Here is a 15,412-nt window from a genome sequence, read left to right as displayed (position 1 = left end):
TGATTTTAAATCACTTTATTCTTGATGGTTTTTCATGCCAGTTATTTTTGAGAAATCCATGCAACAGGGAGGAAGTATCTAACTGCATGCTTTAACAAAGAGTATACACAAAAGCCATATTTCACAGTTATTTATTCTTATCTGATGAAATATCTTCATTTTGCTCTCATCATTCTTCTCTCAGATTTATTTTCATTTTATGTGTATGTGTGAGTGCTTGCATGTATGTATAGACATCATGTGTGTGCAGTTTCCATGGAGGCCAGAAGACGGCACCAGATCCCAGGAAGTGGAGTTAGAGATGCTGGTGAGCCACCACATGGGTTCTGGGAACTGAATCTGGGTCCTCTGCAAGAGAAGCCAGTGCTCTTAACTGCTGAGCCATCTCTCCAGTCCCATGCCTCCATAATCTTAACCAGGAAAATATAACCATCTTTTCCCGGAGTCTTTTCTCCACAGCCACTGACACCCATGGCCAAAGCCTCAAAACTTTGTTTTCAGCGTTTTAAAACATATGAATGAGAAGTGTTTAACTTTCAAAACAACATTCTGCAGCTCCATTGGGACAGCAGGGGCTCATGAGGTGGAGGGGTTGTTCTTCTAGGCTTTGCCCATAATTTGCACATCAGGCAGGTAAAATGATTCGACTGACAGAATTGGTTTCTGTGGCAGAGAAGATAATATCTGAAAGGATGTAAGAACTCTGGGGTCTGGCAGAAAATAATAACTGCCTGAAGGTTTTCAGAACTGAAAATTTGGATTCTTAAAAATGTAGTAAGGATTTCAAATATATTTGCTCAATTATCAGGAAGACAATGCCTAGCGTGGCGAAGAGTGCAAAATGGTATTTGCACACACAAGGATTATTTCAACCTGTCTAGCACATTCCCCTCATTGTCCTGGCAGGTTGGTGGATTCTGTTAGACTCTCTGGATAGGAAAGAATTCAGAGTTTCGAATTCATTCTCCTGTTGGTGAATTCTTAGTGTCTTAATCACTCTCTTATTGCTTCAACTCAAAGTTCACCTCCACAATGCTTCCAAATACTGAGTGACTATGGCTAAAGTTTAAAAGTTGAGCTGCTAAAAACAAAAAAGTGGTAAAAATGATGGAGACCCATGCTTTGCTTCATGAATAGAGACTTGGAAGTTAATTTTTAAGGAAGAAATTGCATTTCTAGGATGGACAAAAATGTAAAGGAAAAGCAAGTTAAAATAAATTCTTCATTTTTCACCATTTCGGGGCCTTTCCCATGGGAATGCAGGGAAGGTGTTATGAACTGTTTAAGGTTGCTGAGACATTGAAGGCAGTGGGACCCAGCACTCTTCTCATTCAGTAAATTATCCAGACTTGAACTTCCGAAGGTGTCCTGGCAGCTCGGGCCATACTTTCCGAGTTGTGACCCATTCTCTGTCCCTCTTTCTCCCTTTCCACCGTCCTCATCCACTTCCCCTCTGATTCTCGCCCTAAGCGACCCCTCATCATCTGGGAAGCCCACAAGGAACAAAGGGGTCTTCCCCGGTGGAGCACACAATCCACGGAGCGCACACACATCGGAGCAGGACGCGGGGCTGACTCACCCGGGATCCTGGCTTCCCGTCTAAGCCAGATGCTCCCTGTGTGATTGGGTTGGTCGGGATTGGCACACGAATGACAAGAACAGAGATTAGTAGGAGGCACTGGTGAGCAAATGCAACACTTCAAGCAACATCATACACAGTCACAGAATTCTGGGGTGAATACCACAGTGCTACAGATAGTTAGTTAAAAAAAAAATCACATGACAATACATGCCCCACAGGTGATGGCATTTTAGTGACATTTCTGCCAGGAAATTCTTCTCTAGAAGTCTGGTGAAGGAGGTCTTACAGTGGCCTACAGAGTTCTTGCTGACAACACACAGGAAAGGGGTTTCTAGGTCTATGTCCACATGAAATTCATTTTCTAAAGACTATTATTCATGATAGATTTCTTTAGATTCTGGAGAGAAAGTAAGGGCAATCTCCTAAGAAAGGGCGCCAGAGCTCTGGCTACACTTGTTAAAACGCTTTTATGAACAAAAAGGCTGTGCTTATTAGTCACCACTAGAGGGACTTCTAGGAACAAGAAAAAAATATGGGCTCAAGTCAAAATAAGTGCCAGTCTGTCCCCCAGTTCAGTTCAAATAACCTTTACACTGATGTTTGTATGAGAAATGACTTAAAACCTACTCGTCTCAGATTACTGCATGCTTTTCCTTAGTTCGGATTGAGGGCTACCCATGGCGGAATGATAAAATGGCACTTTCTGTGTCTGTAGCAAGAGTAACTATAACCCTTCTTGATGAGGCTCTTACAGAGCAAACTACGTCATGGAATATTTAAGAAGACGTCGTGTTAACACTTTTGATTCTCTTGGCCAGGCTGGAGAACTCTTTCTCAGCTTCATGCTTCAGGTGCAGTTAATAATAATAAAAAAAAAATGAAAGAAAAAAATCGATTCCAGCTGCCAGCAACGCCAACACATATTTTTTTTTAATTTAAAAATTCTTTCAGTATGATCTTGTCATGATCAACGCTGTAAGTACAAAACAGAGCTTTAGGTAGCAACGATCAAGAACAGTAGGTATTGCTGTTGCTTGTTTAGGAATAACTTTTGGCTAAATGGGCTGTAAAAATCCCCAGCAGCCGTAAATTTGACAGTAGGGGGAAGTTTAGAGAAACTAGACTAAACGTTTAGGAAATGCAAAGCTTCTTAAGCCTTTTTTTTAAAGTCACTATTATAACATTTGAAGATAAATGTTAAAATGATATTTATATTGATGATAAGATTCTTTATCTAACTGGGGTGTGGAACTAAGGGCTTACAAATGTTTTGTGTCTATGCTCCATTGATCCAATTGGCACAATTTAACTTGAACTATAACATAAAGCTCCCATGATTCACTCAGTAAGTAAATGTGTACGAAACAGCTGCGGTGTCTGACTTAGAAGTCATGGGCTTTTGAGTGGATGTTACTCCTGAAAACACAATACCCATGGGGAAAATGAGATAGGGACCATCAACATTTTTTATCTCACATCTCTACTATACAACTATTTTCTGTTACTGGTTTTTATGTCATATTTTACAAATGAAACCTACAATATTTTTACTGACCCTTATCTTCATTTACTGAATAAACAACGTATTAAAAGCCCCAAATTAAACCATTACACTCAATAATAATTTTAAAACCCTTTCAAGTTGTTGTGGGAAGAATATTGGCATAAAGTATATGAATGGGTGAAACCCCCTTTTTCATGATGAATAAAAATCTTTACAACTGCAGAATATGTCTTCCGTACTATCCACTATTCTCCCATGAACCTCATAACAGGGAATCTCCAAAACGGACAACACAAAACATACAGAACACAATGCGGTCAACTAATGTAAGGGCCACAGCACTGACCTCAACGATGGCCAATTGCATACGTGCCACCAACAGAGTGCTAGAGATTGTACAGACTCCGAAAGATCAAAACAACGGAGTACAGGGTTTACCCTGTATTAGACCATGAACGTGCTTGGGAGAGACCATGAAACAATAAGCATCACTTTTTAGAAGAGACAGTGGCGGAACTTGCCTGTCAGCCCCACAAGAGCAAGGTTGGCATGTATGTAATTGACGTGTGACGGGACATTTGTGGCACTGCTTGTTATGGGGTCACCCTGAGACACGAGATCAAGACATCAGGGAAAACAAAACTGGACTGTGCTCTGCTCTGACACAGTGTGTGTTCTAATGACAGGACTCTCGACTGTAAGACAGTCGCCGAGCAAACCAGCATGGTTACTTAGGGTAGAAAGAAAAATCTGAGATTTGCCCCCAAATGGAAAGTTTTCTTTACTTACTGGAAGACCAAGGGGTCCTCTGTCACCCTTTTGGCCTGGTTCACCCTTCAATCCTTTAACACCATTTAACCCTGGTTCACCCTAAATGCAAAAGCAAATGCCAATTTTGGTTGCTATCATGGGTGTTTCAACTGTGAGAGAAGAGACCCAGTCTCTGAAACACTTGCAGATTCCAGTTTTAGGTGACAGCAGAGTGAGGCTAGCTTGGTTGTGCATCAGTTAATAACCTAATTTAAAGCTTCATAAGCTAGAGATGACAAATAATATTCTAGAAAGCGCTGAAACTCAAGGAAAAAACGTGTTGAGTATCACCACAAGATGTACAGCTGACATCATGGATCCTGGAGTTCTACCTCAAGGAACTTAGTGTTACATTGTTTTGACTAAGCAAATCAGAGACAATCAGAGTGGTGGATACTGAAGGGATCAGTAGGAAACCCCACTCTGCTGGGATTGAAAACTGGAATATGCAGGGCAGTGTTATAGACAGACATTTTAAGCCTTTAAGCATTTTGCCCAGGAGAATGAACTGAAAACGTAGACACTGATGTTTGAAGTAATGCCATTCTGCAAGTCCTCATTCCCCGACATTGCCAAGTCGGGTTCTTGCGTGGATTAATCAATATAGTTAACCACAAATTGACAGTCCCAGAGGAGACTATGAAGATCAGAGAACTTGAATATAGTTTCCCTGACTGTCTGCGCCATGTTAGAATGAAGGAAGTACAGTTTAACATGGAATGACATTACAAGAGCCCTGATAAGTGGCAAATTCTCCTGACTCAGTTCAGGAAAAATCCAGGGATACAGCATGCCGATTGCCCAGCAGTAATAGCACGTTAGAGATAGAGAGTTCGGACACATACACTTTCCAGCTTTTAAGTATGGGCATTCACTTGTCAAGAAAACATGGAAAGACTCGTGAAAGGAAGGTGACCTCACTGTATGGAGGGCATGTTCATATTGGCTGAAGGGACTTTTAACCTTTGAAGTTCTATCCAATCCGCCTGATAGTGAAAACCAGTGTGCTGCTCATTTAGAGCAGAGTCTAGAGTCTCATAACTAAGCGAGCATAGGAATGGGTATAATTAACAGCCGCCTAAATGAGAATGCTCATGAGAAAATTATGGGAAACCCTGATATGGATGCACCCATGAGAGCATGCTATGTATTTGAACTTTCAGAGGGCCCACACACTGTCATAGCATAGTAGAATTTGTAGATCTTGAAAATGTGAGTCTGTAGTGTAGCCACGGTTGAAAACCCAAATCTGCTATAATTGACCAGGTCTAATCCTGAGGTCCCAGTGCCATAGTTAACAATGCACTGAGGCCAAGGCTCAGTGGCCACTGTTCTAAACTTGAGATTCACGGCTTTGCATGTGAGCTCATTTCTCGTGTGTGGTTTTAAGATGACGAAGGGCAGACTTAGCGGGCCCTGAAATTCTTTGGTAGGAAACCACATATTGGTAAGAGTAGATGTTTCAAATGTCAATCCAAAAGCAGTCAAATCAAGTGGCAAAAAGACCAAATTTCATATCTGCACCAAATTCTATTACCAACCTGGTCATCATCTCTTCCTGTAATTTACATTAAATAAGTGAACTGCTCTGGGTCTGTGTAGCTTATCAGTTGCAGAGTCAAGGAACTAACATAGGTCATCTGAGGTCTTTTCAATTTTATAACTTGTTGATAGCAATGATGGAAATAACAACTGTTGTGGAAAAAGGACTTAATGTCATGTTCTGTACCAAAAGGATCTTGGGCCTCATCTGATTGAATGGTTATGGTGTGTCTCAATCACCTCAGAATTAAAACAGCCTTGGGAGCCGTACTCTCCTCAGTCATTATAGTAACTAATACACTAGCCACTGGCTTAACCTGAAGGTAAGGCATTCGAAGAAGAACGAGGTGACCAGCTCTTCCCCTTCTTGTGTTACCTGCCTGCCCCTGAAAAGGAAAGCCAAGGATTCTTGTGTCAACCCTTCATAGCTGGGAGAGCCAAAGGGGGCCTTGCCAACCCCCAGGAGAGAGTGGCTGCTCTGGGCTTTCAGAAGCCTAGTGCTAATACTGCATTTAAAGATGCTCTCTGGGTCTCCGTAGAAGAAAAGAACAGGCGGAGACCGTCTTTCCAGTGTAGGCTCTACTGGTTCTGTCAAGGAGGGCCTATTCTCCATTGCTCCTTTTTACACGTACATAAATTCTGTGACGTCACAGCTGATATACCTCATCCTATTCTAGATTATGACCCATGGGAAGGAAGACACTGAGATGCTAGGAAGCCAAGGCAGGTAGATGCAGTTGTAGTGTGTGGCAAGCAAGACCTTCAGTTGACAGCAAATATAGAACTATTGCCACCATAAAAAGAGAAAGCTCCTGGCTTAGTCTGAGAATTTCATCAGACGACCCTTACGTGGCAGATTTTAATATGCCACGTATTTAAAAAAAACTTACACAGTGACAAGGGTAAAAGCAAAATGCGGAATGATTTATTTCCAGGTGTTAGCACTTAAGCTCATCGTGAGTCGCATTGTACTGTGAGAGTTAAACATCTGGGTGCTTAAAGGCTTAAAGACTATCAACATTACTTGACAAGTAAATAAGACAGGACAGACATGCTTCCGTCATGCTTGCCTGTGACCATCAAGGAAATAGAAATCAAATAATCAAGGGATTTGCTGGTACCTTTGGTCCAGGAAGTCCATGGGGTCCCTGAAAATGGAAAGCACAGCTTTAATTAAAAACTCACTGCTTCCTTAGAAATGAGTATTATATCAAGTATAAAATGAGATGTAAGGCAAGAATCTTCTCGTCTGAGCTCTAGCCAGAGGCAGGTCAGTGGAATGTTATTTATTACCTACCAAATGTTCCTTCCAGCTCTTGAGTTGCTCTGTAATAGGAAATTCATTAAGAGCAATTCTGTCTGCTAAATGCCTATGAGAGGAGAAAGCTGCTGGGGTTTTCATGGAAGAAAAGTTAGGCAAAAAGAGAGCCCCTGTTTTGTATTTACATTGCAGGTACTTCTCAAATTACCATTTTATAACCTGGTGGAATATTTGAGATAATTCATGAATTTTTATGGAATAGAGGTAGAACGTAAAAGCCAGAAATTCAGGGGGGAAAAAAATCTCTACAGTCTGAGTAGCAAGAAGAGGAGATCTTTGTCCTTCACTCTTCATAACCAAGGTGTTGAAGAATCCAAAGGCGGCAGGAAGATGGCATCCAAGCTTGGGAGTCTGGAAAACCATTCGTCTAGTTTAAGATCAAAGAGTCCTAAGCGTTATGATTTGGATTGCATTTATTGTTACAGAAGTGAATAATAGTTGTTTATCAAAGAAAGGAGGTCATAATGAATGTATGAATCAGGATAAAAAGAAAGTTGTTTGGCGGAAAATACAAATATAGAAACTAATTATCAATTTAAATTAACTGAAGGTTATTCTGGATTGCTTTGAACTTTTAAAGAGATTCTAATAAGCTATTCAGGGAGATGCATATTTAAATATCCATCAGTGAAATAAAACAGAGGGAAAAATCGCTGACCATGTTCGCTGAGATATTTGTTACATATGTCTACATTAGAGTAATGTTTTCCTTCTTGATAAGTTGCGAATAAACATTTTCAGGAAATGGCTCTCATTATTGAGTATTTTTATCTCATGTTAATAATGGTTTCAAATTCCTTTAAGCTAATTAACTTTATCATTTGAACAGGATGTAGCATTTTCTAATTTAACCTTCTAACTTAAAGTGAAAGGAGTATAAAAAGCCAAAAACATGCCATTTGATTAATTCTTAATGGACTATTTGGTGTACGAGAACAAGGTTAATGGAAGTTGTTTACCAAAGAAAGGAGGCAATTAGTGAGACCTGGGTGACCAGGCTACCCTGTGGCTGGGATCATTCCCACGATGCTCTCTCTAGAGTGCAGTTGGAATAGAGGGTGGCCACACGTGCCTTCCTCTTTGTTATTGACGTCTTCCGGTTTATGAAGACACCCGAGAGATGAGTGTAACTCTATATCCTTCCTGCCTTGTTCCTTGCTGTGTCAAAGGCCCCTGAAGCCCTCTGCCGTCCACATCCGAGCCGAAGCACAACTGTCGGCAGGCACCCCAGCAGTTAGAGAACCGCGCTTGCTTCAGGGCTGCCTTCCCCGCTGGCAGTTCTATGGAGTCAGGAATGCTGTCTCCATTGCTCATGGGGAGACAACCGCAGCAAGCATGGCCCGGATCCATGAATCACCAGAAGAGCCATTGACACGGAAGGAGAAAGATCCAACACTCCATCATCTGTGGGAGCCAGCCTCAGCCTTGAATCACACTGTTTTACACAGGTTCTCATTGGATAATTCAGGGAGGGGTCTCAAGCTTCAAAGCTGCTTAGAAACCCTCTTCACTGGCTTGATAATCACCGTAACTAGCTACTAACAGCCTACAGCAGTGAGAGGGTTAGATGATTTGCCGGTGTTCATGGCCCCTTGGAGTAAAGCTTGCCAGATCTGTCTCTCCTCGGCTCTACGTCTTTCTAATGCACGTGTTTAGGGGAATGAAAGGCAGCACTGTGAAGTAGGCAGAACACCTCACTTTTTCTGTTCATTCCCCAGAGAGCAGTACAAAACAAACACTGTCTGTGTTCATCTTTTCCCTAGTAGCACATGATAGATAAATGATTACCTTTCAGGGAGAAGGAAACTTACCATGGGGCCAGGCGGGCCATGGGGACCTGGAGGGCCTGGGGGGCCTATGATCTGTATGTCCAAAAAATAAACATGGGTGTGGTTACTTCATTTAGATAAGGCAGTAGAGCAGGGGTCTTGTTCTAGGGCTCTGCTAATGGCATCAGCAGTCACAGAGGAAAGAGGACATGGTGAGGAGTGCTGTGCTTGATTCCCTGGCTTTAGCAATTCCTCTATGAGAATCAAATAACTTCAAACACTACAGTTGTTCTACAAAAACCCAGAGTAAATCAAAATTATATTAAAAGAAAAGGAAGCAACTGATTATCGAGACATTCTATAATGCTGCAACCACTATTAAACCCTCCGTTATTTCACTAAGCACAAATAGGACTCTGGAGAGAAAGAGAATGCAAGTTCTTATTTCACTAGGCTTTCCCTAGAAGGATTATGGGAAATCCATTGATTTTTCTCCCCAGAGCTCTGCACAATTGCTTCCAACTCAAACTTCTGAGATACGCTGTCTCTCATGGTACAAGACTAACATATATCATGTATAGTTTGATCCACCAAGTGGGTGACTGTATTTCTATTACAGATTAGCCATCTGGCACAGGCGGATCTAGGCAAATAATAGTCCCGTGTGAAGAGTCAGCCCCATGAACTTACAGAAGGACCCTGAGGACCTGGCAACCCAGAGTCTCCTTTCTCTCCTTTCACTCCATTGGCACCCTACAAATAACCAGGAAGCAGATTTAGCAGGAACATTATTTCCAAGGTCTAACAGACAACTGAACTTTGACTGCCTTGAATTTTTATATTATGCACATAATACATAACAAGTTTTATCTCCATCTATTTTTAGTCCAAAGCAGTAAATTTACTAAAACCCCTAGGATTATGGGTGTTATATACAGCAAAATACAAAGTAAATAGAAACTAGACTGAGCCTGATTTCACAGTTTGAAATACACTGGATTACAAATGTTATTTTTTTACGGTGTGCTCACTTTAAATAGCAAAGGTGAGACTTTAGTCCCACTGACATTTATAGTTGCTTCTTTAAAAACACGTAAAAGATCCAGGCCTGGTGGCACGGGCCTGAGATCTTGGCTACTTGGGAGACTGAGGCAGAGAGCAAACATTCAAGGCCAGCCTATGTTTCAGAGTGTGTTCAAGCCAGCTTGCACAACTTTTTAACATGGAAAGTTAAAACAAAAGGATCTGAGATACAGCTCAGTGGTAGAGTGTGTGCCTGGCATGTATGGGTCCTAGGTGCAATCTCCAGTACCTGGTGTAGGGTGGGAGGGGGGTGGGAGGAAGTTCCTCTACTTTTTTTCTCATAATTTCTGTATTTTCCCTTCCAAAGTTTCTGAGAAACAGTAACTCAGGGGGAATAAGCACCACCCAAAGTATAGACACACAGACTAATCTGTTCTACAATGGTTCTAAAGTTTTGTGATAATTTATTTCTTTATTGTGGCTTACTTTATGATAATTACTTGACTATACATATTAAATTCAAATGGCCAATTCTATTTTCTTTATTATCTTCTAAAGAAAACAATCCAGGAAAAATAAACCAAACACTTACTTTTAAATTGATTTGGCTATACTTTAAAATTTTAGTGTCTCACTTGGAAAAAAACTAAACAACAATACTTCAAATTATTTCAAAAATAAAGACAGTTGGAAACCACTGGTTGAGAGTACAGTTGAGAATATATTTCTTTTCTAGTCACTTATTTTAGTAAGAGCACGTCATAGAGTGTGAACGTACCGGGAGTCCAGGAAGGCCAATTCCTCCTTTTTCACCTGGCATACCTGGGTCCCCCACATCTCCCTTTGAGCCTTTGAGTCCCTACAAGTGATAGAGTTGGCATGTGAGAAGCACAGTGACAACCTGATAGGCACATCCTACAGTTAATGGGATTCCAGATAAATCTGCCAAGAGGTGGCCGCAAGCGGAGATGACTATGAGTTTTGTTTTCAGGTATTTTCTTTTTACAGCCTTCTGCATTGGATCAATAATATTTCCCCATGTAATAGGATTAAGTTCTATAGACCATTTAAATACAAAAACCATGAACTCAGGGTTTGGCATTATTTCTCCTGGTTTCCTAAATCTGCTTGGCAACTAACTGCATCCTACCAGTCCAGAAGACAATGTAATGACCGTAATTCTTAACAGTCCAGAAAATATTTGAACCAGGACTTAGCGTTATAATAGCAAAGATCCAAGTCCACACAGCCATTCCTTCCTCTTCATTGTGTGTATAAGATCTAGCTGTCATCAGTTTCCAGCACCAATGTTCAATCAATGCTTTAAAACACTCAACTTGTTCAGTGTTCCTGTTGGTTCTCATGACATTGCTACATGGTGAACCAAATGCAATTACTATTCTTTTAGAATGAGAAAATAGATGTGTGGGTTTTGAATGCTAACAAATGTGAGTTATGGAACACTAACATTGAAATTAATTAATATTTTTCAGCATTTTCATCCTAGCAACCTTGTGGCAACATGAGCAGATGGTTATGGTTACCATGGTAGGGGATTCACAAGCTGCACAGACCTGTTCATCTTAGGGACAAGAACACATATTAATTTGTTAACTATCTTTATACTGAGTTCAGAATCACTTACTGGGGGAGTGGGAAAGTACCAGCAAAGATAAATTTATCTTTCTGGTTAATCAGCAAGGTCAGTTGGTTTTAGGGATCCTGTGACAGGGAAAAGCAACAAGGCCAATTCAACAGGCTGAGTAGGAGAACAGGACCTTGCAAAGACTATTGAAAAAACATCCAGCTACTGTATATATTGAATATTTAGGCACATTCAGTATGCCACTGTACAAGTCTAATTTGTTATCTTTAATTACTAACAATGGGGAAAGGTTATCATTAATGTGATCTCTGATTGGCATGGAAAATTGACTAAATTATCTTTCTATAATATTTGTTTAATGTGACATTATGTGACTGCAATATCCAACTCTGTTATTAAAAATAACTCTTCTCCTAAGTATTTTTTTTGTCTAATACTTTCTCCTGAAGAGTATATGGTTGACTTAGGACATCAAAAATTCCACTGACTTCTTATTAATTCAAGCTATGTCTTAAATATATTCAACTACCTTTTTCTTTTATTCTGTGTGTGGGCCTGAATATGGTGATGTGCACCACATGTGTGCGGGTACCTGTGGAGCCAGATGGGGGCATCTGACACCCTGGAATCGGAGTGACAGGCGGTTATGAGCTGCCTGGTGTGGATGCGGGGAACCAAACCCATGTCTTCTGCAAGAGCAACACATGCTTTCAACCAATAAGCCACCTTTCCATCCCTTGAGCCAGTTCTTGAGAAAATAGTTGAAGTCCATGTAACCTCAAAGATTTTGAAACTGATCCTTGTGGTTTGATTCCTAATGCTGTCTGCATTCTCTTAGTAAAATTCTTAAAAGGTGGGGGTTGCCAAGCCACAGCAGACATGCCAAGTCCAGCCTAGGGACTGTTTTTATTTATGTTGAATTAAAAAAAAAAGTAAGACATGTTTAAAGAAAAGGATACACGAAAGAGACCATATGTACCCACAAAGTCTAAAGTATTTCCATCAGAATTTTAGAGAAATTTTATCAGTTTCTATGTTGAGGACACTCTGAAAGATACTGCTATCGTGTGCAAGCTTACCGTGCTTCACTTTTTGTCTGAGTTTTCAAAAGATTTAGAAAATCAGGGGAACTCATTATACACAAAAAAGAGACATTATCAAATGACTGTAGATAAGCAATGCTATTAATCATGAAAACCATGGCCACTGATTTTGATATTGAATTGAAAACCAAACCCAAACCCCAAGCTATTCTTACTAATGTAATGATTTCAGAGTCTATTAGAATGTGTTGAGGTAGACTGACAGGTTAGTAGTATCAAGTACAAAACTAAGAAACATATAGCTTTACATTTCTACAACAAAATTTATATCTAATTTAAAACTAATTGCATTTTTAGATTTCAAGTGGAATGGAAAAAAAGAGGATGCATCATCTATCAAAAGACATGACTTTCGGCTTTAAACCTATCATAAAAGCAGTGATCGATAGTGGTGCTTTAAATAATGGTATATAGCTTTGAAAATTACCTGTTCTCCATCAACTCCGGGAATTCCTGGAGATCCTTGCTCACCCTGACAAAATAAAAAGCAAGAACTTGCCTGCATTTATGATTGCTACAGAAACCATGCTAGTTGGTAAAAGTACAGTTTGACTTTTAGCAAATACATTTTAACCCAAGAATATGCTGGTCCAGTACATATCTTGAAGCTAAGTGAAGGGATGATCTTTCTTGAGAAATGTGTGTAATAATATCCATATGTAGCAAATACCCACTGTTTTTATTTTTCTTCCGTTGGTCATACACAATTTAATGGCTGACCACATCCTATAGCAATGCTTCTATGGCTTTGCTAAGTCTCTTTTCCCATAAGGAAGGAATCAGTACAGACTGTCTAATTTTCAGTAACAATCAAAACATAATAGTTGACTAAGAGAGAATAAAAGGCAAAGTTTGGTAAATGTATAGAATATTCTAACTGGCACAATGTGAAACTTTCATAATGGCTGTGAGTGTGCCCTGCCCAGAAAAGCCCCATTGGAGGATCTAATAAATCAGGTATCTCAATCCACATGAGGTAACTTTCAGACCCATTCCATTTCCTATACTATGCTAGAAATGAAATAAACAGACTTTTAATATTATGATTTATTAGAATGTTTGACAAAATCAGAATACAGAGATTTATTTTTTTAATGGAAGATGTTTAATTTAAAACAAATCTAAACAGCGTGCTAGACATTATTTAAATAATACATGTTTAGTCATCTTTCAGATTTGAATGATAACTGAACAAAAATCCTTTGAAAGGTAAGGCGTGGTTTTATACCACCAAACTGTCTGTATGGATGCTGTTATAAGCCCCAATTTCTACCCTGTGCGAAGTGTGAAGACTGTCTGGGTATGAGCAAGCCGCTCACAGAGGGGTTTTTCCAGGTACAGTCCTGAGGCTGTGTTTTCTAGGAAGGGTTTTTGGCGATAGTATAAACCACAATGCTCCATCCGCTAGAACTCCCTTTCCTGGTAAAAAACTTTAAGAGCTGTAGGCCACAGTCTGAAACCCGAGCTTTCCCAGTGTTTAAGGAAGGCAGGATCTTGTGGTTTCAAACCAATGAAATAAAAAAGGCCTTTCCTCATTTCAGATTTCCGGTTCTTTGCAGCAGTAGCAAAGTTTATTTTGCCACAAACAATTTCTGTTGAGGTTGGATGCACCCGGCTGAGCCCCAGCTTCATTCTGAGTCTGGATACCTGTCAACACTCTAGTCCAATCACCATAGCTTTGCTGAACTGTTACCTTTACAAATGTGGACCAGGGAGGCTGAAAGAACAAGATTCATAGATCCTCCATCACTCAAATATGGTTAGTAAGAGTTGTTTGATGTGTAAAAAATTAAAATCCCTCTTATTTGACACTGGAAGGAGAAATACCAAGTGAACAGACTGCCGTCAGTCTGAGGCAGTGAGTCCAGAGCTGGGAAATGTGTCTGTCCTATTCTGGCCTCGGGAGAAGCTGTGCTGTCTCACAGTGACAGACATACCCACCTCAATGATCCCAACTTTCTCAAGATTTCTCAAGAAGGATCCTGGGAAGTATAAAGGCTTGTCATACAACACGGTATTAGTCACCGGGATGGGTGGGCTGAAGGGGTCAGGATGGTGGACAGGATGGGGAAGTGGCAGGTAGTGAGGAGGGATTTGACGCCTCTCTGCCGCCACATGTTCAGATTTCCATATGGTTACCACCCCTCTGCCTTTCTTCAGTTTCAACTCAAACCCATCTTGGACTTCCAGACCTAGAGAGGCAGTCCTATGCATATCCAGCCCACACACTCCTTTTGAAAAAGATTTATTTTTATGTGTATTTTGCCTGCATGGATGTCTTTGTGCCATGTGTGTGCCTGGTGCTCTCAGAGGCCAGAAGAGAGCGTCAGATCCTCAGACTGGAGTTATAGATGGTTGCGAGCCACCGTATGGGTGCTGGGAATGGAATCCGGGTTCTCTAGAAGAGCAACCAATGCTCTTAACCACTGAGCCATCACATCCTAGCCCTCATCTACATCCACCTCAGAGCACTTACTCTACTAGTGATCATGCCATTAGGTGCCTGTCTCAGACCCTGGGTTCTAAGTTCCTAGTAAAACCTCTTACTGGCATCTTTGCAGATTCAAAACCATACCAGAGAGTGAAGGCTCATTTTACCTCCTGGACAATGGAATTAACAAGTGATTATAAAAGAAGAGATGGCAGTTCAGTGAGAGCCTTTTTTAGCTGGGTAACCCTTTTTATTTCTTTAGATCAAAGCATGGATGCCTTTTCTAGGCCTCAGAGCTGTGGAGAAATCACAGAAACCTTTGAGCTTTGGGGGAAATGTATTTATTTAGCTTTGGAGAAAATTCTAGTTATGAGAGGAGATGAAGCAAGAAATCTCATCTGGATTGACACTACACAAAGGAGGAGAGAATCTCCAAAGTTCCTTCTATGTCTAGCCCAGATCATCAAACTGTTAAGAGGAGAGGGACCAGGAAGACTGGTCATCAGAGACAAGTCCAGTGTATTTGGTGCTACGCTTTCAGGGACAAGACTCTGTGGAAAACTAGTTAAGTTCCATATCATACATTAATATGTGGAACATGTTTATGTTACACAAAAAATATTTTGGTAATTAGGATCTATGCCCTGAATACAACTAAAAAAGACAATAACCTCAGTAATATTTTATTTTATAGTCTTTTAATAGAGAAATAAATCTCTAT

At 40.4% G+C, this 15,412-nt stretch overlaps 1 protein-coding gene across 1 annotated transcript in view; it reads right to left on the bottom strand.

Moving 5' to 3' along the window:
* The window catches only part of Col25a1 (collagen type XXV alpha 1 chain), a 410,812-nt gene that overhangs the window by 22,324 nt on the left and 373,076 nt on the right, over positions 1 to 15,412 (bottom strand). Inside the window, exons 26-31 of the mRNA XM_052730008.1 lie at positions 12,688 to 12,732; positions 10,330 to 10,410; positions 9,219 to 9,281; positions 8,571 to 8,621; positions 6,560 to 6,586; positions 1,580 to 1,615 (exon numbers count right to left, since the gene is read on the bottom strand). Of these exons, the coding sequence (XP_052585968.1) occupies positions 1,580 to 1,615; positions 6,560 to 6,586; positions 8,571 to 8,621; positions 9,219 to 9,281; positions 10,330 to 10,410; positions 12,688 to 12,732 (303 nt within the window). The remainder of the gene's footprint in view (positions 1 to 1,579; positions 1,616 to 6,559; positions 6,587 to 8,570; positions 8,622 to 9,218; positions 9,282 to 10,329; positions 10,411 to 12,687; positions 12,733 to 15,412) is intronic.

This window comes from Peromyscus californicus, unplaced genomic scaffold (assembly GCF_007827085.1).
Source record: "Peromyscus californicus insignis strain IS unplaced genomic scaffold, ASM782708v3 Scaffold_9__1_contigs__length_137607984, whole genome shotgun sequence".
NCBI classification, from domain to species: Eukaryota; Metazoa; Chordata; class Mammalia; order Rodentia; family Cricetidae; genus Peromyscus; species Peromyscus californicus.
This window is presented reverse-complemented; position numbering and strand designations above follow the sequence as displayed.